The sequence below is a fragment of the Ursus americanus genome, chromosome 3 (genome assembly GCF_024610735.1).
Source record: "Ursus americanus isolate L20-20 chromosome 3, mUrsAme1.1.p, whole genome shotgun sequence".
Classification (NCBI taxonomy): Eukaryota; Metazoa; Chordata; class Mammalia; order Carnivora; family Ursidae; genus Ursus; species Ursus americanus.
This window is the reverse complement of record NC_142129.1, coordinates 83,706,122-83,730,009: the sequence shown is the minus strand read 5'-3', so window position 1 is coordinate 83,730,009 and position 23,888 is coordinate 83,706,122. Positions and strand designations below refer to the sequence as shown.

Here is a 23,888-nt window from a genome sequence, read left to right as displayed (position 1 = left end):
TGTGTTGGTCAAGGGTCCTGGACTCCATGTTCGGATCGGCTACAGTTTCTTAAATGATCTTGGTAATTCTGTTAGCTTCTTGGAACCTCTGTTTTCAACATAATAAGTGGGATCCGTGGGCTCACCTCAATAAAAGCTTATTCAGAGAGGCTCTGATAAAAGGCTTTAAAAACATCCCACACGTTGCCATTTCTTAAACCATATGTGTTAAAATAAATTATTAAAGAACATGTTGCAAAGCCATATCCTTGACTTTTAAAAATAATTAAAGAAGTCTTTTGAAAGACTTTAAAAAGTAGTCTGCTGATTTATTATCTGTCAATTTCAAAAACTCACCATGGACATCCTTGTCATTAGTGCATATTAGCTGGGTTCTAACCCAAAGTGCGTTCCCAAAAAACAATACCCCGAAAGAGAGCACAAAAGGAAAGCAGAGAAGAGATAAATGTAGACTACCCAAAAAATAAATAAATAACAGCTAGAAAACTCAGATATAAAATGAATCTGAGGTACCAAGGGGCCCTGAAAAACGAAAGCTTTTTAAAATGAGAGATGATCCTCTCAGCCTCGGGGCTGCATGAGGAAAGAGATGTACAATCCCTTTAATGTTCTAAACCCCAAAGTCCAGCGTTCCATTCCCTCAAAGCCCTGAAGGCCAGGGCTGGCCCTGAGTTCGTAAAGCTCACTTGCAAGCAGTCCTTCAGGATCTTTAACAGTGGGAAGTAAAAACTTTAAACAGCCAATTGCTTACACAAATATCCATGCAAGGAGGTGCAGCTGTGGGCCGTCTGCGTCCTCTCTGGCCTTCTTGGGAAAGGCTGGGGCTGGCCCTTCCCAGGTTCCCAAAACTCCTGTTGGGGCCTCACTGTGCGTCTTTGTGCCCCACCTGCTGGTGGGCCTCTCAAGGTGAGCATCTTTTCCTGAGCTAGCAGCCCCTTGATTTCCTACTCTGTTCACAGGACATATGTTTAACATTAATGGGTCCCACTTATTGGTGGGGAGTTCAGCGACACTCCTGACAATTCCATAAAGCAGTACTGTTGTTGTATCTACTTACACGTGAGGAAACTGAGGCATGGAGCGGTGGAGTCACTTCCTGAACACCACCCAGGCAGTAAGTAGTTGCATCAGATTCAGCCCTATAATTGTGTGACCAGAGATCTTGAGTTCTGAGCAGTTACGCTATTGCTTTTCCTTACCCAGAGAACTGAGAGGCAGAATAACCACCCTCCGGGTAGGGACGGAAAGTGGAGGGAGGAGCCCCTTTAGTAAAGCCTTTCATGTCCAACAATAAGTCTTCAGAGAACCATTCTAATATTTAATAAATCTCTAGATTTTTAAGAAAAATCTAGAAAAAAATTTATTAAAAATGTTTATTAAGAATTTCACCTGCATTAAGCTTGATTGTTTTAATGACTGGTTTGTCGCTCATTTCATTTGTAAATGGTAGGAAAGCTGCCAGTTTCAGGCAGAACCATGGCAGCCAAAGGTTTCCAATCCCCCTTCCTCTCTTTTATATTTTCTTTTTCGCTGTGTCCATGGTAAGGATTCTGGGAAAAGTTACAGGTAGTGATTTTGGAGTATGGCCTAGACTTATATGCAAACGGCATTGGCCTTTGAGCTAATTCTGTATTTATTCTTTGTTTCCCAGCACCATAGTAGGTCTTGTAGACAATGTCTGAAAAATACTTTTTTTGCATGGCACCTGAAAGGAATGGTGGTTTGAAGAAGCATCTGTGTCTGAGAGGATCACACTTTCAGAATTCATTACGGGGACTATTGCTAGCTTCTCCAGAATTATGGCCTTTCTGATTTTTCCTGTTCCCTCCCAGCCTCCAAGCGGAGAGTGAAACCATCGTTCTTAGCTACCCCCATCATTCTCTTTCTTTGTGTCCTCCAGTCTTCCCCCAGAGGAGCCCTTTTTTATTTCTCTTACTCTTAACACTGACATTTGTTTTTAGTCCAAAACTTACTTCAGTCATTTGGGAATTATATGATCATTGACTTGATATGTACAGAGTAGATGTACTGCAAAAATCTAAAGATATAGTCAGCTTCTTTGCTCAAGGGAATGTCAACAGATAAGGGAACGTGGGGGAGAAAAACAACTCTGATATTCTAGAAGCATGTATTAGTTTCTTGGGACTTTTTTCCCCATTTTTTATTATTACTAAACTTCATTTCAGTAGAAAGAAGGAATCTTCCGAGGTTTGCCAGTCTGAATTTATAAGACAGTTGGAGTATAGAATATGTTAGGAGAGAAGGTCTTTTACTTTATCAAGTCCTCAGAGTGCATGATCAAGGCTTGCCTTGTTGGCATGGCCAAGGTGATCAACAGCATGCTGTCTAAAATATTTGCATGGTTTTAATTTATTTAATAAAATAAATTCTGTGGTGTTTTTGCATACATTGCTGTGTTTGTACAGAATGCTGTTCCGTAGGCATCACTGATAGTGTTCAGAATGTTAAAGAACTTTTTGAAGTCATGCAGCCAAAAACCGAGGAACCAGGAGCTCTTTCCTTTCCAACAGTACTAATATAAAATGTTCGATTTACATTTAACAAACGTCTTATCAGTCAACAAGCATTTACCGTGCACCTCTTAAATTAAATCACTAAAGATGTTTTCTTATAAGGTGATCTGTGCCCTGAAATTTCCTGCTGAGGAAAACAGACCTGTGAACTAACCTCACTTGTAACATATCCAATCAAAAAGCAGATCGGACTTTACAATGGGAACTGAATATGTATTTAAAATTGACAGGGAGAACTTGCTATTTCTTGGAGTACTGCCATGCATTATAGTCTAATGTGAATATTCACATTACTTTGTTTTCTTTGTCAGTTGACCTTAAGTGATACTCCATTTGTTTAGACTCTAAACTTTAGAGTAAGAGAATTTAGATTTTAAAATATCTTTTTTATATCGTTAATCTGTAAAAGAAAAAAAGGGAAATTTAACCCAATCCTTTTCCAAATTAGAACAAATTCCAACTGGGTTGGGTACTAAGTACATTTTAAGAAGATTTGAAATTTAGCTCTGTTCCAAGTGAGAGAAATCTCTGGAATATTACCCATGCGGCTACATACGAAAATATCTTCCAAATGTCACTTGGCCCAGTCACTATCCTTGATGGCAATGACAATCAACTCCTGACATTTCGTCCTCTATATTTTGGTGGGAGCAGAACCATTTGACCAATGAGCCAAGCACAGAACCTGGAGTTATCTTAGAATCCTTTGCTTCACGTAATTAACTGGTAGGAGTAACCTGGACATTCTCCCATCTCGATCTCCATAACCAAGCTCTGTCTGCTAGCCACTCCCTCCTTCTTTAGATTCCTGGAATACCCTCTCTCAGATCCTCCAACAGCCAATGGTCAATTGTGAATGCTAAGATTCTTGTTATATCATTCTCTCCTCCAACAGGAGACATTCGACAGTGGGGAAAAGCTCAGATTTTGGCATAAACAGATTTGGATTAAAATTCTTCTGCCAATTACTAGCTGTGACTTGTACAATTAATTTCTTTGATCCTCGGTTTTCTCATCTGTAAAAGAGGGTGATAATGATAAAACTCACTGTGCTGGGCTCTTGTGAAGATTGACTAAATGAAATACATTAAGCTTCTGATACATTTGAGACAACCAGCAAATGTTAGTTTTCTTCCTATCTCCTTCACAAGGTTTCTCATTACCCAGTAATTCAGAATCCACCCTGAGTTAACAGTGAACTAGTCCTATGGTCCTTTCTTCTGTCCTCCCATTCATGACTGTCTTCCCAGATTGTTACCACCCTACTTAGAGTTCTTTCTTTGTCCATTGGAGCCTGTTTATCTAGAATACCTTCTGTCTCTATCTTCCTTTTCATTTATCTCCAGCTCAGAGTCTAACTCATTTAAGAGGTCTTCCTGATTAAATTAGAACTTGGCATGTTTATTAGCTTAGTTTTTGAACACCTGTAACATTTGAGTTTAATGTTAACCATGTTCCTTTGTATAGAATAAGTATGTAGAAGTATCTTTTGCTTGTTCACCTATTCTGTAGCACATAGCAGGCAAATGGTTGGTGGGGAAAATATGTTAATCGAATGCATAAACTGTTCTTGCTAAGTCGAATCATTCTGCATGTTAAGTCAAAGGTACAGAAAGGTCCTATAATGAGATACTGATTAAAAAAAAAAAAAAACCAAACCAGTCAATATGTCAATGCTTTTGACTCTAAGCAGCTGTGATTTTAATTGATGAAAATACCAGTTATTTCTGGTATGATTTAGTAATAGCAAGTGATATTTGACCCTTAAAGAAAAATACCTCTCCAGAGAAGTGTCCCTCATTATAGGGCAGAAATTCATTAAGTACTGAGCCACTGCTGCCCCCTATAGCCCATCTGAGCCATACCAGGACATAACACAGAATATTTTCCTTTGACACTCTCAGGAAAAGGTTTTGTGGCTAGAGGATTTCTTGATTGTCTGTACAGTATCCTATCCCTACTTACCCCTTCACAGGAGAACCCTGGTTTTATACAGGTATCCACAAAATGCAGCCCAAGTGACTTCGGGAAAGGTGACCCCAACACCAACTTCTGGATAGGCTTTAACTAGTTGAAAGCAATCGTGATGATCTCCCGTCTCTTAGCTGGGTTGGTTATGTAACCTGACTTAAGCCATCGGCTCATGGCATTCTCTTGGTAATGGGACCTATGTTGGGCCTGACTGAAAGGAGGAAATCTTTTTGCATAATTGGGAGAGAAATGTGTTTGCTCTGTGATGATATAAATGAGGAATCCTATACCCTTATTACTACTGATAACCATGCCTTGATCGCCGGGAAACTATTGTAGGAAGAAGTCCACATGGTGGAAGGCAAAGCAGTGAGATGGAGTGAGATGACTGAATGGAGCCTGGACTTCTTTAAGCTGCTAAATCAGCCAACTCAGAAGCCCTACCTCCACTGGACTTTTTATTATATGAGATACTATGTTTTCTTATTGTTTAAGTCCATTTGAAAGCATACTGTTAACAGTATGGAAGATGGAAACAAATGAAATAGTAATGCATCTTTAAGGTCTTGTTGATTTCTAAGCTTAAGGACATCATATAAATATATATTCTTGGATGGCATACTTCTAAGGAATATTCTCTCAGCCCTTCTGTGAATACAAATGGAATGTGTCCCTTCCGGTTCAGTTTCTTAGTGGGCTCTTTTGCTTTCAGTACAAATGGAATGTGTCCCTTCCGGTTCAGTTTCTTAGTGGACTCTTTTGCTTCTTGATGTTGAAGAAGTCCATGGATCCATATTCAACCAGCAACATATGGTTGCTGAATTCAGGTGTTTGACATCTCTAAGTTCATTGCCACAGACTTCTTTCTCCAAAGCTTGCCTTCCCTCTACTTAAAAATATGCCCCCAAATCCAACCAGATCATTGTAGTTATTTTTACTGAGTTGCCCATTGATGTGATGTCATCTCTCTATTTTCGAGATCCTTGTCTTTTTTGGTAGAAGTGCCTACACCATTACTAACTTAATTCCACACTATGTTCTCTATATTGCCCACCCCTTGAGAAATAACTGTCTTCTACTATGTAAATTAGTAATACTTGAAGCAATTAATTTTTTAAATTAAGAACATTATCAAGTATGTTTCTCCAAAAAGAGTGTTTCCCAAGAGAGGGGATTTGAGAGTTATTCACAAGAATGCTTAAATTTTGTGTTTTTATTTAAATGACATTCTAGAAAACAAATTAATATAAGCATATTTGCACCATTTTTTATCTTATAATTGAAAACTGCTCCATAGTTTCACTGCCTGAGTTTCTGTTTGTGTTTCCAGTAGAGTTGATGCCAAGTGGTATTTCTTGAACTGCTGCCAGCTAATGAGAAAAAAAAACACTGGTGTGCTTGATATATTGAGAATGTCTTCTCCCCAAAGGAAGGCCAAACGGTATCACAACAGGCCATGTGAACTGGGTTTCTCAGTAGTCTAATTAGAGAAAAATGGGGGGGGAATTGAGTCATCAGGTTATAGCACTTCAAACTTAAATGAACTTCCGTCATGACACTCGATCCTATATTAATGTTGCAAGCAGCATTTCGTTTCAAACAGGATCATTTATTAGCTGGTTTGTTTCTGTAGCTTTGTTTATATTTACTCAAATCTGTTTCATATAGGTGAATATATAAAAGCCATAAGCACCTGAAGATTGTACCTTCTTTATCTAAGTACACATTTAGTAGCATCTCACTTTATCCCTTCCTAGGTGCATGATCCTGAGCAAGACAGAACCTCTTTGTTCCTTGGTTTCCTGATCTCTAAAAAAGGAATAATAGTATTATCTACTTCATTCGATTTTGTGAGGATTAAATGGTTTAATATATGTAATGTATTCAGAGGATTACCTGAAATTACTGTAAGCACTCTATGAGTTAGATCTACTCCATTGCTATATTTTTACTCTTACTACAAATTAAATAATTGAAGCCAATGCTGAAGCTTCATCAGGACTTTTTTCCCTTTGTAAGGATATACTCGGGTTTGATGTCTTCCTCTTACCGCTGCTGGAGAGCTTAGCACCGAATTTGTGGCCCATGGCTAGCAAGAGTGAAGTTATTATAATGTGTCTTCCTTGGCCTTAATTTTTGCTCCACTTATGCTCCGTCTGTATTTTCCTTTCTCCTTTGCTCATACTTTTAATTTATGAGGTCTTGTTGTACTTCATGTGTCCTTTTAAGCTATCTTAAAAGTCTGTTTTGGAACAGAAGGTGTGGTACATAAAAATCAATAAAAATGCATATCCACTCTTAGACTGTGGGAGAGTAAGGCATTTAATAGACAATAAGGCTCACTGGGACATATTACCACATCCAGGAAGGATCTCAGAACTCATTTCCTGGACTGTGAGATATTTTCTCAGGAGTAGGAGTATAATATAATTGACCACAATTATCTTCTGTCCATTCTGTGAATGTTGCAAGTGTTTATTCCATTTCTGTAAAAAAAACCCTTCTGTAGTATATTTTTCCCATATTCTTTTAACTCTTTCACAATGAGTTCATTTAGGAAATGCCGCGTTTGTTGATATTTTATTGAGATTTTCCAATTTTTGATTATTTCTTTATTTTTTCTTGAGAAGGAAATATAGGCATTGGTGGTCAAAATGGTATGATTCAGGTCTCCAGCAGAACAGAATATTACTTGTGATGATAGTTATGTAATTTCCCTTTCCTGATCTTTCTGCTCCATTTTCTGGGCCAGACTTCAACCTCAAACATTTTGTACTGTGAGATAAATGAATACCCTTTAAGAGACTTTTAGCTGCCTATTAGAATTTGTTAAGTGAGATGAGAAATAACATGATTCATTGGGTGTTGAAATTTGCTACTTATAGTCCTTGGGAAAAAAAAATACCTATCAGTGTATCCAGAACTATTTTGCTTTTAAAGCAATTATCACTTTGTGTTAGGAGCTGAGATGGGAGAAAGGAAGTGATAACTTCACTTAAAAGTGTCATCTATATCCACCTATATCCATTCTTCTGCAATTAAAATTTCCTGCTCAACCTGACATTCAATACACATTTCATTTAATTTTTTTTCCTTCAACAGTATTTATTTGATGTGTGATTTATTAAGACAATAAAAAGAAAAATTGAAAGTGAGGACTTCCAAATAATAACTTTTAAGTATTTCTTTGTGCTTCCCCATATCCAACCAGTTCAGATATTACAGCATGACTTATGTAAGTAATTGATTTTTTTTTTTTAAATTGATTATTGTATCTCTGCCCACTGGACTTGCCCAGGAATAATAACAGAATACTTCTTTTCTTAATATTGCCCTCTGTTCTTGGTGTGATCAATGTCTTACCTTCTGCTGGTCGCGTAAAGTTAGGTAGCCACAAATGGCTTTTCCCAGCGTCCTTGTGAAATGCACTCACCAACTTCAGGTGTCCTTGAGACATGTAAACAAAAAATAATTTTGACATGCAGAGGTTTCTGGTTCTTTCTGATGTGTGAATCAACCTGATACCAAAATGGAATGCGGTGGGTGGTATGAGTAGCATTAATAGGTGTGTTTGCCGTGTTTACCAGCCTCTCCTCTCCATGTCTCATGGATTATTACCCCAATGCTAAATGCGCCCCTCCAAGCTTCCTTGAAATCCTGACAAGTTCAAAGCTTTTAAGTTCAAGAACTGAAGTTCTCCATGTGAGACAGGAAACATCTTAAAAGAGGTGTGAGTAGGTAAACCAAGTCAGTCATACCCTATGGTATGATGTGGGGAGTCTCTGTTATTGGCCCTGATGGTCTCTTTGAAATGGACTTACTCCTCCCAGATAAAAAATGCTGGGTTACCCATTAAAATTTAAATATCCCTCGAAGAGTAACATTAAGTTATTTTTCAATCACTGGAATTAGTTTATCAGATTTTTCAAAAAGTTAAAAGAATTTTTTAAAAAAGATTTATTGATTTGTTTATTTTAGAGAGAGAGCGTGTGTAAGCACAGGGAGGGGTAGAGGGAGAGAGAGAGAGAGAGAAAAGCAGACTGCCCACTGAGTGGGCAGTCAGTCACAGGGCTCAATCTCATGACCCCTGAGATCATGACTTGAGCTGAAATCAAGAGTCAGATGCTCAATCGACTGAGCCACCCAGGTGCCCCTAGTTTATCAGATTTTTAAAAATAATTATATGTTCCTTGCTCAAAAAACAAACTCAAACTTTACACAAGGGTATAAAGAGAAAAATTTCTTCCCTTACATATTCAAATTCCACTCCACTTTTGGGTATCTTCCAGAAATTTTCTCTGCATTTGCAGGCATTTAGTTTTTTTGTTTTTTGGTTTTTGTTTTAAAGTAATTTCTACCTGCAACGTGGGGCTCGAACTCATGACCCCGAGATCGAGAGTCTCACGCTCTGCTGACTGAGCCAGCCAGGCTCCCCTTCAGATATTCAGTTTCAGATTAAATTTTTTTCAAGTGGGACAGTTCACATATTTAAAAGATAACACTTTTTGCCTTTATACCTGCCTCCTTTATTTCACTCCCAGGGGAAGCTGATATTAACAGCCTTTCTCAATATCCAGATAAAAGCAAATACCTTACAATGTCTGATTTTTTAAAATGAGAGGATCCTCTATACAGTATTTGGCAGTTGTTTTCTCACCTAACAATATGTGGACATCCCTACAGAGTAACAGATATGAAATCTCATTTTTCTTTTTGACATTTACACAATATTGCTTACAATGGATATATCATAACTAATTGCAACTAGAGCAATGTTGTAATAAATATCCTTATGCAGTAGTCTTACATCCTCATGTTTTTCTTTTGATAAGAGAGATTCCCAAAAGTGAAATTTGTGGGTAAAAGAATATGTGTATGTTACATTTTCAGTGTTATGGCCGGATTTTAAAAGTATGGCAATTCATCCTTAAACTCCCACCAGGAACATCTGAATATAACTGTTTTCCAACATCCTAGACAGTACTTGATTTTTATCATTCTTCGTAATTTGCCTACTGCTTTTACTTGTATTTGTCTGGTAGGCTGGACCTTTTTTAGCTAATTGGCCAGTTGAATTTACTGTTTTGTGAATTAGCCATTCATATCTTTTGGCAATGATTCCATTTAGTTGCTTATCTACTATTGCTATTATTATTAATTTTTAGAATTCATTGTATATTGGTGGTATGATGGTTGATAGTACATGTTGTAAATATATTTTTCTTTTTTTAAAAAAAGGTTTTATTTATTTGTCAGGGAGAGAGAGAGCCCATGCATAAGCAGAAGAAGCATCAGGCAGGGGGAGAAATAGGCTTCCCGCTGAGCAGGGAGCCTGATGCTGGACTTGATCCCAGGATCCTGGGATCATGACCTGAGCTGAAGGCAGACGCTTAACTGACTGAGCCACCCAGGTGTCCCTAAATATATTTTTCTAGTCAATGATGCAAGAAACAATTTATTGTAATGCCCGGTTTCTGGAGCTAGATGGTCTGAGTTCAAATTCTAGGTTTCTTATTTATTGGTTGTGCGATCTGGGGGCTGTAGATTCATCCTATGAATTAGGTATATTATCTTGGGAAGATTAAATTAAATTAGGTATATCTTCTCGGGAAGATAATATACTTAACTCATAAGATGGGATGAGGAATAAATGAGTTAGGAAATATAAATATGTGGAAAAGCATCCAGTGTACAGTATGCTAATTTTTTATACTATTAATTTTAATAAATTAGTATTTTTGAGTGTTTATGTCTATAATCACATCCTGCAAAAAAAATAATAATTTTGTCTTTTATTTTCCAATATTTATATGATTTTTTCTCTTCTAATATATTAGCTCTGAAATGATATTGAATAATAATGCCAATGTGGATATTCTGCATTGTTTCTGATTTTAATAGGAAAATGGCTTTAGTTTCACTGCTTAGCTTGATGTTGGCTCTTGGATTGTGGCAAACAGTCTTTATCATATTATCCTTTTACATCTATTTTATTTGGAGGATTTTAAAATTAGGAATAGATGGTGAATTTTGATAAATCTTGTTTTAGTGTATTATCGTTATAATTATAGCAATATTCATTTTCACACTCAATTTGTTGGTGTAATGAATTATCTGGAAAGATATCTGGAAAGTATCCTTGCATATCTAGAATAAACTCAAATTTTTTCTCTTTTTATTTATTGTTGGATTAGATTGAAAATATTTGACTTAGAATTTTACACCTATGTTCATAAACAAAACTGATTTATGTTTCTTGTTTGTACTATCTGTTGGGTTTTGTTAATAAATTAGTGTTGGCTAGCTGGATAAAATGGAGAGTAATGCATTTTTCTATGAGCTCAAGTGAATTAAATGACATGAATCACCAGGTTTTTAAGACTGTATCTGTAACCACCTGGGTCTGTAGATTTTGTTTAAGGTACATCTTTAGTTATCTTTTATGATTATTGGTCTGTATAGATTTTCATTCTTTTCTTAGGCTAATTTTGGTAATTTATATATTGCTGAAAATTTACTCTATCAGTGAAATTAGATTTTCCATTTTATTGCCTTGGGTTGCAGAGATTTTCCGCATAATTTCTATAGTCTCTTCCATGTCTGTGGTTAAACCTTTTTTTTTTAAACCACCTATATTTTGCTTTTTTTTTTTTTTTTTCTTAATCAGGCTTTTTTTTTCCTTAAAGAACCTACTTAAAAAAAAAAGATTTTATTTATTTATTTGACAGAGAGAGTACACAAGCAGGTGGAGCAACTGTGGAAGGGGGAGAAGCAGACTCCCCGCTGAGCAGGGATCCCGATGTGGGCTCGATCCCAGGACCCCAGGATCATGACCTGAACTGAAGGCAGACCCTTAAACGACTGAGCCACAAACGTGCCCCAAGAACCTACTTTTTTTAAGATTGCTTTTCAAATAAGACTTAACGGAAATAAAAAAGGTGGGACACAGGCAGAGAGGAGAGCAAGTCCAGAGAAAGGCCCTGTGGCAGGAAGGGGACAGCTGGCTCACAGCTCCACCTCACAATTTTGCTTATAATTAGTATTTCAGAGGCTAGATAAAGCCATTACTTTCTAGCTCTCAGATTGTCAGAGGTAGCTTGGCACAGTGCTGGGATGGCAAAGAGATTTCAACTCCTGTGGTAGCTCAAAGGGATTGGAAACTGCTCTGCTTCTCTGTGTTGAGGAAAATACTGCAACCATGTTTCTGACAATAGGGGTCCTTATTAGATTTTGGTCTAAGTGTATTTACTAGCTGTGCCTGGCACATTGTAGGCCCTCAACCAATAATTGTTGGGATGAATGAATCTCCACTGAATGCTCTTAAACTCACCGAGCCTCGCCATCTGCATCTATAGAATGGAGGGGTGAGACCAAACTCATGGGGTTTATTTTGCGGATAAAATAGAATGATTACTTGTGCAGGCAAGTGTTTTCTCAATTATAGAATATTAGGAAAATGGGAAATCTGTGGCTTGGAACTTACTAACGTTAGGCGGCTTGACTGCAGAATCATCTACTGAATACTTACTGTGTTTATTTCCCTGACCCTTTTTAATAATTTATCATTTGATAATAAGCGATTTAGAAAATAAATTTCAGCAACAATGGACTGCTCCTTGGAATTTGGGGCCGCAAATGGGGTTTGCCTGGTAGATGGTAAGATGTGACCTCAGGGCTTCCTTAGTCCCTGAACTTCATCTTGTATATATTTTTTAAATTTAGTAATTAGGTCAAACAATATATTTGACCATAAAACCACATTGACCTTATTTGATATATTCTGTTCTCATTTGAGGTCTTAAAATTTCATCTGGCAGGATAATTAGGAACATTATTCTGGATATTATTGAATCTTTGAAATGTGATTTTCTTCCTCCCTAAGTTCAGATTTCCTTGTTTCTATCTAATTTGGCCAAGGCGGGGGATGGAACTCCATCATTTTGGCTTCAGGCTCTCTAATGAACACTGGCAGTTGAATATCTAAAATGACTGTCGTAAAATGAAAACCAGCAAGACAACAAAATCATATCCAGTTTTATCAATAGTAAGTATTGCATGATGCGATCACTAGACCAGGGCCTTCAAAACCTTCGTACACTTACATATGATCTTCTTTCTTGGAGAATGAGTCACACATGTTCACTTTGAACCTCAGTGAACCAGTTGCTTTATATAAAGATCAGGACAATAGATGTCCCAATCGAGATTAGCCATTTATACCAAATGTTAGCAAAACTCAAAATGTGGTGGATAAAAGAAGCTGCACACTCCTTCTAGATGTTGTATCTTAGTCAAGGCTCCGTAATCTATGAGCAGGGAGCACTGTTGTACTGAAGGTCATTTTGAGGTCGACATTATTTTTCAACACAAACGCTTGTTTCTAGCCTCTCTTAAGTTGGCAGTTGTCATTTTCCTCTTTTTTCCTTTTCCTTTGACCTGGAAATCCTAGGGCAGGTCATTGATGCTGGACCTTTATCAGGCTGCCTGGAGTTAAAGCCATGACTCATTCTCAAATTCAGAAAGAGAGAGTTCAATGATTAACACAGGCAGCCAGAGGGGCTGTGGTAAAAACCTGTTCCTGAGGGCTCAGAAAGGGCTGCTTGTTGCTGTATAAAGTTAGACTTTCGCATCAGCAAGCAAAGCTGCTTGCTCGCTGCAAGCCCTCAGCCTCTGTCCCCTGGGTATGGATCAGCTTTTCTACTGAGGTCAGAGAGCACAGACCCCTTACACAGAGGAGTGTGTCGTCCTCCCTGTGGGGTGCCTGGCCCTCGGGCCTTCTGACGGGGAAGCATTTCTGAGCTCACCTCTTGTGGAGCCCCTGAACTGCCCATTTTGGGAGAAAATCTTCTCTCAAGCACTTTAAATGACTCTTAGAAGAATCATGGCTTCTTCACTGGAGAGGCTTCTGCAAAATAAAGCAGGGTGGCTAGACCTGATTTTCATGAAGGTAGAGTTAGAAAATCCTCATACTCAATCCTTATACTACGTATAACACATCTGATGGCCAACCTCGAACATAGGGATATTTTAACTCTGAAAGTATTTCAGTGCAATTCCTGAGAGCTATGCATTATAAAAGCATAAAATGCAGTCTTTTGTGCCAGCTTTCTCAACCTATGATGCCCTAAAGAGGTAAAATTAATCGTACTGAACAGAGAGAATGTTATAAATTGTGTGTAATCCCTTTGACGTGAGTTCTGCCTTTACTGAGAAGGCAAGCTGCTAGTGCTTTACATGGTCTTTACCTTACATTAAGTTACAAAATAGAATGAGATTTTTGTGATCATCAATATTTCAAAAACGCTTCAGATAAAGCCTATCTAGCATAATTCCAAGAATTTTAAAAGTTGCCAGCCCATCTTGCAGGCAGTAGTTTGGTGAACTAAAGTAGGAGTCTAACCATAAAAGAGAAACGATGTCATAAATAATTTTGTGAGTCTTATTACAAAGAGCTTAATAAGAGAAAAGTGATTAACAAAATCTAATAACTGAGAACTCTAAGAGTTATGAAACTTGTCACTGTGAGGACGTGGTTGCACACATGGGCTGCTCACGTTTCACATACTAGTGCAAAATAATAATGATGGTGATAATTTTAAAGGCTTCAATTTGGCCAAACTCTCATCATATATATTCATATATATATAATTCATAAAGTACTAAAGTAATATTTTAGAAATAATCTTAACCACCATTTCTTAAAAATTAGCATATAACTTAGAGTTAGTAGACTTAATTAAATTGAGTCAGAACTGTATTATTGGATTCTTAGGTTTGTGGGTTCTCAGAAGACAAAACTCACAAAACTTCTAGAATAATCCAGGACCATAGAGGGCTAGCAAAAGGACGGGAGGTTGGTTAGAGATAATTGGTTATACTCTGAAACTTTAACGCTATTGTCACCATTCGTAACGCTCAGCACAACCAGCTGCACTTGAGCACTTTTGGTCATAGGTCCAAATTCATTCCATATCTTAATATTGAACCTACGACATTGGTCTTGTTATAAATACCCTTCCTCACATTTTAATGTAAAATGTGTGATATTTAATGCTTCCTATATGACTTATATCAATAATAGAGAATTTGGCTAAGTTAAGGTTTTAAAATTATTACAACTTTGTGCGTGAATACCCACAACTTCAGTAACAACTTTGTGAAACCAGATCTTAACAGCGACCAGTTTTAAAAAGAGAGAGGGAGGCAAACCAAGAAACACTCTTTTTGTTGTTGTTATTTTGTTTTTAAGATTTGACTTATTTATTTTAGGGAGAGAGGGCACGAAGGCAGCCGCTTAACTGACTGAGCCACCCAGGCGCCCCCCAAGAAACAGACTCTTAATTGTGGAGAACAAACTGATGGTTACCAGGGGGGAGTAAGTGGGGGGTGCGTGAAATGGGTGATGGGCATTAAGGAGTGCACCTGTCATGATGAGCACCAGGTGATGTATGGACGTGCTGAGTCATTATATTGCATACCTGAAACTAATATTACACTGTACGTTAACTAACTGGAACTTAAACAAAAACTTTAAAACACCCAGTGACCAGTTTCATAACTCTTAAAATGTGAGATTTTCAATTATAAGGCAAATTTTGTCAATGGCCTTTCTTTTATTAAATCCTCTAATATTAATGAACAATGAAATGTCCATTAAACTATTAGGAAATAAGATATATTATACTGTATTGTGTAATGCTGAGAAGTTTCTGTCTTCAACAAAATTGTTAGACCTGTCCTTGACTTCTAGCAGTATCCATATTATAGTCATTAACTGAAAAATAAAGACAGAAATACGCCATTGTGCCCACTATGTGAAAAATAAAATCTCGTAATATCATAGGCATGGAAGTTGCTTATCATTTCACATTTAGTGCTTTGTTTGAAACTGACCCATGACCCGTTTGAGATCAAAGTTCATGCAACTGGCAAGTAATGGTGGCATTATTGTGTGTCTGTGACATGTGAAGTGCACAAAAAAGGAATTCATAGAGATAAATTGTTTGGCATGCACAAGTCCCTTCTAAGCCTTAAGGATTTTCTCAAATTCAAAAGAGGATAAAGAATGAGAGAAATAAATTATTAAAGGTAGCCAGTTTCATTCTTTTTCTCCCTTCCCCAAAGGCTTGGGATTCCTAGTTCTTAAATATTTTTATGCCTTTCAGAGTGAGTTTCATGGTCCAAGAGCCACACTTTTACTAAACATGACAGAACTTCTAGCAGTGGAATAGTGCTGTATTTCAGCTATGTAATGTGTTTAATAGGCTTTTATGTTTAGGCTTACATGCTAACGATGATTTACTATATTTGGGGGAGGCTGAGAGGAGAGGAAAATGAATTCAGAATCGGAATGCGGTGTTCCGTGTAACCTGCATGTAGCCAAAATCCCTCCCAGGAGCACTTAAGTGCCATGCACAGGCCAGGCCGATGAGGAGGGGAAGACGTCTGAAAACGTGAAAGGGACGCTTACCCTGGGATTAGAGAAGCCACTTCTCTGTATAGAATTTGTGCCTCCCGCCTCTCCCGGGCAGGAGATGCATTGAGAAGAGACAGGCAGGGTTTCCCTTCTCTCTTCAGCACCATTTTCCAGACAGACTAAGATCTCATATGGCCTCTGGTGGGTGGCAATGTAAGAGAAAAATGAGAGGCAAGGGCGGTCTGTCCAGGCAAATATTAAAAGTTCAAGGTTTTTTGTGGGGGTTAGCATGGCTGGGAAGGATCACTGTTTTGGGGATCCAAAGCCCTTGGTTTAATTCACAGCTCTTTTGTTTAGTAGAAACCCTGGGGAAGTTGCCTCTGTGTGTGAATCAGGTTCTGCTGTGATGCAGCCGCGTCCATGTGCTCGCGTATTGCCCAGGGCTGCTTTCGTGATACACAGTAGAGACGAGAGGGAGCACCTGGGTGGCTCCATCGGTTCAGCAGCTGACTCTTGGTTTCAGCTCAGGTTCACGGTTGTGAGATCGAGCCCCATGTCGGGCTCCACACTGAGCATGCAGCCTGCTTGGGATTTCCTCTCACCCTCTGCCCCCCGCCCCACTTGCATAAAGAAAAAAAAAAAAAAAACCTGTAGAGATGAGTAGTTGCAACAGAAACTCTCTGGTTCGAAAAGCCAAAAAAAGTTACCATCTGGTGCTTTACAAGAAAAGTTTGCCGACCCCTAATCTAGACCAAATGTTAGAGCAGCGAACTGATTAAATTAATTGACACTAAAATGTGAATGACTACCTCTCCCCAAACCACCCCCCAGAATGTTAACCTATTAAAATGCTTTTAAGACAAAATTATTTGCAGTTATGTGAATAAAATCTCAATGGGTCCTTGATAGTTAGATTTTAGTAGGTACCCTTCTCAGGGCTTACCAGGAAGAGCCTATGTCTTCAGTTATGTGCCTCCTTTACTGAAGCCTATGTTTAGTTCTCCAAACCCACTATATTTGCTCATTTCTCTGTTGAGTCTGCTGGAGTTGCTCTTCCCATTCCTGCCCTACCCTTTGTACAGGGGTAATTCCTATTTGTCCTTAAGACTTAGTCCAAGTCTTCCCGAAGATATTTATTTGCTATCGAAGCCTCCCCAGTACCTCTACCATCCCATTTCATTCTTTTTCTCGCTGACTCTTATTCTAAGTATCACAATGCATATTCATTTCATCAAAGTATTGATCATCATTATTATGATTACTTGCCTGTAGGTTTCCTCCATTAAACTATAAGCTCCTCTCTTCACTCTTATATCCCCAGGGCTTAGCATGAGTGCCTGGCATACAGTAGGTAAATAATATTTAATGAACCACTATTTATTAGTCTCCTTCAGTTTGGTCCCTTATAGGCAAAATTCTGGTTACCGGGGCACCTGGGTGACTCAGTCCGTTAAGTGTCTGACTCTTGGTTTCAGCTCAGGTCTTGATTTCATGGGTCGTGAGATCAAGCCCCATGTTGGGCTCCATGATCAGTGGGGAGTCTGCTTGAAAGATTCTCTCCCTCTGCACCGCCTCCCCCTCTCATTATCTCTCTAAAAATAAATAAAGCTTAAAAAAAATTCTGGCTACCTATTTCAATAGGAAGAATGTTCATAAATAGAGAACCTCCTCAGGAAATCTCCTTGACTATTGTGTGAAGAATGGGTAAATATCATCTGCAACTGTATCCTTTTCTGTTACAAAAAACTTTTTGAGCACTGCTAATAGCTGTTGAATTCCAAGATAATTTTTTGTTGTTGCCAACAAGTTCATGTGCTCAGAAAGTATGGATTATAGTTTTTTATAAGCCCAGGTATGTTGAGGCATTGACAATGTGGGCAGTATTTTCTCGAGAATGAAATGTTCCTGAATAATTTTCCCATTACGTCAGTACACAGCATTGAATCCAATAGTATTAAACAAATCCTTCTTTTTTATTTAACTTTACTGGAAAGATTTACAGAATTATATAGTATTCATGTAGGACTTTATCATGGAAGTAGCAAACAGAAGATCCAAGTAGGAAACACCATTAATATTATTAAATTTTACAGAACATGGGAGTCCTGGCCTCTGTTTTACGATGATCCAGACTTTTCTTGATCAAGTTAAAATTTCTCCTGCCATGAATGCTAATTCTGAAAACCAACCCTGATCAACGCTCATCATTAAGTGAAAGAATCCATGCAGACATGTCAGACATCCTGCAGTTACTAGAGAACGACGTGACACCAGAATGAACCGCCACTGCTAGACAATGGGAGGACATTTCAATCCTCAGATGATGTAGTGAACATGTGTTGTTTGTCCTGTTTAGCATGTCCTTTCCTGTCTTTTAATGCATTTTCTTTCAGGGACCCACCCTCTCCTCCCTCATAGTTCGTGTGGTTTTGGTGGGCCTACACTCGGTCACCCTAGGCTCTAGGAAACATACGTATGATGGGGCCAATCAGCATTTTCATCACGGTGACTGTTCAGGGATTGGTACACAACTCTGAGCCAATGCAATGAGACTCAGTCCTGTAATGATGAAGTATGCCTGGGCTTGCCCAGGGCTACCACGTTGAGAGGGCGTGCCTGACAGTAATACCACTGCAGGAAAAAACAGAGCTGAAAGATGGAGAGGAGTTCTGGCAGCATTATTTCGGCTGTGCCTGAAGCTAGAACTTCCCTTAAACATTTCAATTATCTTTTTTTTTTTTTTTTTAAGATTTTATTTATTTGACAGAGAGAGCTGGAGAGCACAAGCCGGGGGGAACGCAGAAGGAATAGGAGAAGCAGGCTCCCGCTGAGCAAGGAACCTGATGTGCGGTGCTCAATCCCAGGACTCTGGGATCATGACCTGAGCTGAAGGCAGACGCTTAACCCACCGAGCCACCCAGGCACCCCTTGAACATTTCTATTATCTTAACCAATATAATAGGTTTTTTGGATTAAACTAATTTGACTTGGGGGTTTCCATTGCTTATAACCAAAAGATTCTGTCAACTCCAATCTACAAATAATAGTGAAATGAAATGTAAAAGTTATCTGGAAAAGACGTCTAGGGAAAGTCCAGAGAGCTCAAATAATTGAAAAGTAAAAGAAAATATGAAGAGAATGAATATTATACATCTCTAAGATTTTCAAGCTAGTTTCAAAAATTAGACAAATTCTCAACTGGTAATGATAGGTGAGAAAAGACATTATTATATTTTCACTTCCCATTTTTTACTTGAACAAATTTGAGTGTAAGCATTTTAAGTATTTTGGTCATATTTTGGGCATGAATATGTTAATATTATAATTGTAGAGGCTATAATGTTTCTTTAATTACATGTTTTCAAAAGGGTTAATTCATCCTTTTAAAATGTTTTATGAAATATTTTGTACATATGGGAATACATTAGAAACATCAAATGAACATAAGAGGGGTGCCTGGGTGGTTCAGTCAGTTAAGCATCTGACTCTTGATCTCAGCTTAGGTTTTACTCTCAGGGTTGTGAGTTCAAGCCCCGCATTGGGCTCCACAATGGGCATGGAGCCTACTTAAAAAAAAAAAAACACCACACATGTAAAATAACATATAAAATAATGTAACCAACACCTGTGTACCTATTGGCCTAAAAAATGTATCATTACTAATAAAGTTGAAGCTCCCTCACCCTCTTCTTGTACAAACCCCTTTCCTTCCCTCCTAGAGGTAATTACCACTCTGAATTTGTTATAATTACCATGCATTGTTTCATACTTTACCAATTATGTATGAATGCCTGAACAACTAATAGTATTATTTAGGAGGTAAATAAGCTTTACAAACATGGTATAAGAGTGTATGTTTTCTCCTGCAACTTGCTTTTTAAGTTAAACTTTATGTTTGTGAAATTCATTCGTGTTGAAATGATAGCTTTCCTTCATTCATTTTCACTGCAGTATAATGTTGTATTTCAAGCTCTTAATAGATTGAGAACCCAGCCAGGGGGTGGGGAAAATCTATGAAACAGAATTTTTACTAAACTTTAACTGAAATTTAGCATTTCCTTTAATTTTGAAGAGACAACCAACAATAGTAATATGTAACTTTATCACCAATAGAAGTCATAGATATTTCCATGTCACCTCATGGTTAATACAGAGAGACATCTTGAAATATAGATTAAGCTCATTAATTACTTTGACACTGATAGTTGTTTACGTTGCTTCCCCTTCTAATGAGTTTATAAAAACACATAGATTACCATAACATTTTTAGTATGCTGATAATAACCATATTTCAATACAATTTGCTTCTTTGTATTCCTATATATTTTATTTAAAGGCATTAACATTTTTAAATATTATCCTTGAGAAGAGGCTCACAGTTCTCATCAGACTGTTAAAGAGGTCCTGGGCACAAACAAGATTTAGAACCTTTGATCTCAAGCAATTCCACACCTAGGCATCTACCCAAAAGAAATGAAAATGCACATCCCTACAAAGACTTACATGGGAATGTTCAAGGAGCATTATTAATAATAGCCAAAAAAGTGAAGAGGTCTATCCATACATTACAACAATACTTTAATGATCAGAAAGAACTAACTATTGGGGTGCCTGGGTGGCTCAGTCGTTAAGCGTCTGCCTTCAGCTCAGGGCGTGATCCTGGCATTCTGGGATTGAGCCCCGCATCAGGCTCCTCTGTTGGGAGCCTGCTTCTTCCTCTCCCGCTCCTCTTGCTTGTGTTCCCTCTCTCGCTGCCTGTCTCTCTGTCAAATAAATAAATAAAATCTTAAAAAAAAAAAAAAAGAAAGAACTGTTGATACACGCTACAACATGGGCGATTTCAAAACCATTATACTAAGTGAAAGAAGCCAGATACAAAAGACCAAATTTTAAAATGTTGTTTACATTAAATGTCCAGAAAAGACAAGTATAAATATAGATACATATAGATACATAGTAAATTAGTGGCTTCTTGGGGCTGGGGTTGAGGAAGATAGGATTAACTGCAAATGGGCATGAGGGATCTTTCTTAGGGTAAAGGAAATGTTCTAAAATTGGATTGTGATGATGTTGCACAACTCTAAATGATTTACTAAAAATCATTAATATGTGACAAAATGATAAATAAAATGGATGAAATTTATGGTATTCAAATTAAACCTCAATGAAGCTGTTTAAACAGCAAGAAACTTTGCTCATTGCAGGACCAGATCACTTATTTATTTTTCTATTAAAGGCGGTTTTCATTTTTGTATTTGCTATTAATAGCAATATTGTTACAAGCATTCTTGTATGTATCTCCTTCTGCACCCACTGGGCATGTCTCTATGGTGTATAGCTAGAGGCAAAATTACTATATTACTTCAACTTTGCCAGATATTGAAATATTGCTTTCCAGATGGTTGCAACAATTTATATTCCAGCAACAATGTGTAAGAGTTTTTGTAATTTATAGCCTTACCAATACTTGCTATTGTCAGATTTTTAACTTTTGCAATCTAGTAAGTATGAAAGAGTATCTTGTTTTAATTTTCATTGCAATATTTTCATCTGGTATGAGACGTTTTCTATGGCCCAAGGCAAGATAGCATAGTGGTTAGACACTAAGGACATTCTGTCTAGGTTTGAATTATGGTTCTAGAGGTTATAATTTGGGAAAATTATTTTATAATTTTAGCCATATATAACTTCACATTTTGTTTTAACTTATTCCTACAGAGCCTATTTTTTTCTTGTGTTGTGCTTCTCTGAGTAGTATCATTTTATATTTTTCCCTTTTTTCCATATAGGTAGTCAAATCACTTGTGAAATATACAAACTATTAGAATGAATAGGTGAGTTACACAAGTGAGACTTTTATGCAGAGAAAAGCATTATAGTTAAAATGAAGAACATCAAAGATAAAACAAAAGTCTTTAAAGAGTAAGGGGAAAGAAAAATACTGATTACCTTCACATAAGTAGCAGTTAAGGTGATTGATAGTTGACTTCTCAGTGGTAACAATGAAAGCCAAGAGACAATGTACTATCTTCAATATGCTGAAAGAAATTAACTGCGAGCTAAGAATTCAGCTTGTTCCTCTCCAGTCCTTATGTATTTATCTCCTTTTTTTCTGGTCTTATTTCACTGACCAGGACCTTTAATATAGTGTTAAATAAAAATGGTGGTGGAGGCATCTGTCTCATTTTTTATCTTGAATGGAATGCTTTTAATGTTTCACCAATATGAATAATGTTTCTGTAGAATTTTTTTGTATTATCCTTCATCAGATTAAGGTAGTTCCTTTCTTTCTTTTTTTCTTTTTTAAAGATTTATTTACTTGGCAGAGACAGAGAGAGCACAAGCAGGCGGAGCATCAGACAAAGGGAGAGGGAGAAGCAGGTTCCCCGCTGAGCAGGCAGCCCAACATGGGGCTCAGTCCCAGGGCTCTGGGATCATGACCTGAGCCGAAGGCAGATGCTTAACCGACCGTGCCACCCAGGTGTCCCAAGGTAGTTCTTTTCAATTTTCATTTTGTTTGTCATAAATAGATGCCAAATATCCTATATCTTTTGAAATGCTTATTTAATTTTTCTTCTTTAATTGTTAATATAATGAAGAGCTTTTTTAAGGTTAAAGTATTCTTTTAGTCATAGAGTGAACCCAACTTGGTCATCCTGGGTTATCTTTTTTATGTTTTGCTGAATTCTACTTACTAGTAGTTTGCTTAGAATTTGTGCATCTTTGTGATTTGTACATGAGTGATTGAGATTGGTCCACAGTGTCCCATTCTCCTATCGCCTTGTGCGGGCTTGGCAAGTGGTGCGCAGGCTGATTTCATCTGCCACTCCTGCCCCCTCGGTGGCCCCCTTTCTGCACTGTAAGCCCCGCACACCCACATGTACTGAACATGATGTTTAGACTTTTGTTGATAAAAATTGGAGTTAGTGTGCTCCTCCTGAACACTACAGTCTCAAATTAAAGGTTATATATGGATTCCACAACTTAAAATTTCTGATATGTACATTTATTCATTATTATTCATTATTATTACCATTCTGCTCATTGTTTTTTTCAACAACCACTTTATTAAGGTATGATTGACCTACAAAAACCTGAACATATTTAATACATATGGCTTGAGGAGTTCGGAGACAAATATATACCCATGAAATCATCACCACAATCTATGCCATAAACATATCTAGCACCTCTAAAAGTTTCCTCCTGCCCTCATATTATTTATTATTATTTTCCTACAATAAGAACACTTAATGTAAGAGCTACCTTTTTGGTAAAATTTTAAGTATACAATACAGTATTGTTTCTTATATTTCAGACCTTCCTTCAATGTATGTCAAATTTGACACGACACACAAAAATAGAAAACCCAGTGGGCAGGTTGATGGCAGCTTAGACACACAAGTGGGAAGAGATCATTAATGTGTTGGAAGACACATCTGGAAGATACATTTGAAATTCTCTCAAATGCAGCACAGAGACACAAATGAACAGAAAATATAACAGAGAGATTAAAAGATATGGAAAAGTGAGTGAGAAAATGTAGTTTACATCTGAACTGAGCTCCAGAAGGGAAGACCAGAGAGAATGGAGAGAGGCAAATGTCAAAGAATAATGCCTCACTAACCTCACCCTAATCCCAGCTTTGTAAAAACCTTTACCTCATTACCCTTTTCCCTTTGATCTACTTCCCGGTCTCCCTATTGACCAAACTCACCCAGAAAACAGAGGCCTCAGGTACCGTGCTGATGTCATCTACATAGGTCAGCATCTTGAGCATAGTTGATAGGGAAGAAGAGTGGAGAATAGATCTGGTGGGGAGCAAATGAAAGAAATCCAGCACAGTATTTTCTTCTAAAACTTTTGAAGTTTGGCTTTACACATTTAAAACTTTTAGTCATTGATATTTTGTCTGTGGTGTGAGTAGGGTTTAATTTTCAAAATATGTAAAATGAAAAGGCAACCTG

General features: G+C 37.6%; 1 protein-coding gene across 3 annotated transcripts in view; it reads left to right on the top strand.

Annotated features, from left to right (window-relative positions):
- Positions 1-22,573, top strand: part of ORC5 (origin recognition complex subunit 5) — a 176,994-nt gene extending 154,421 nt beyond the window's left edge. Inside the window, exon 13 of one of the 3 annotated variants that reach the window (XM_087861164.1) lies at positions 22,231-22,573. In XM_087861164.1, the coding sequence (XP_087717290.1) occupies positions 22,231-22,366 (136 nt within the window). In that variant the 3' untranslated portion in view covers positions 22,367-22,573. The remainder of the gene's footprint in view (positions 1-22,230) is intronic. The other 2 variants (XM_087861163.1, XM_087861165.1) reach the window with 2 other exon arrangements.
- Positions 22,574-23,888: the final 1,315 nt, after the last annotated feature.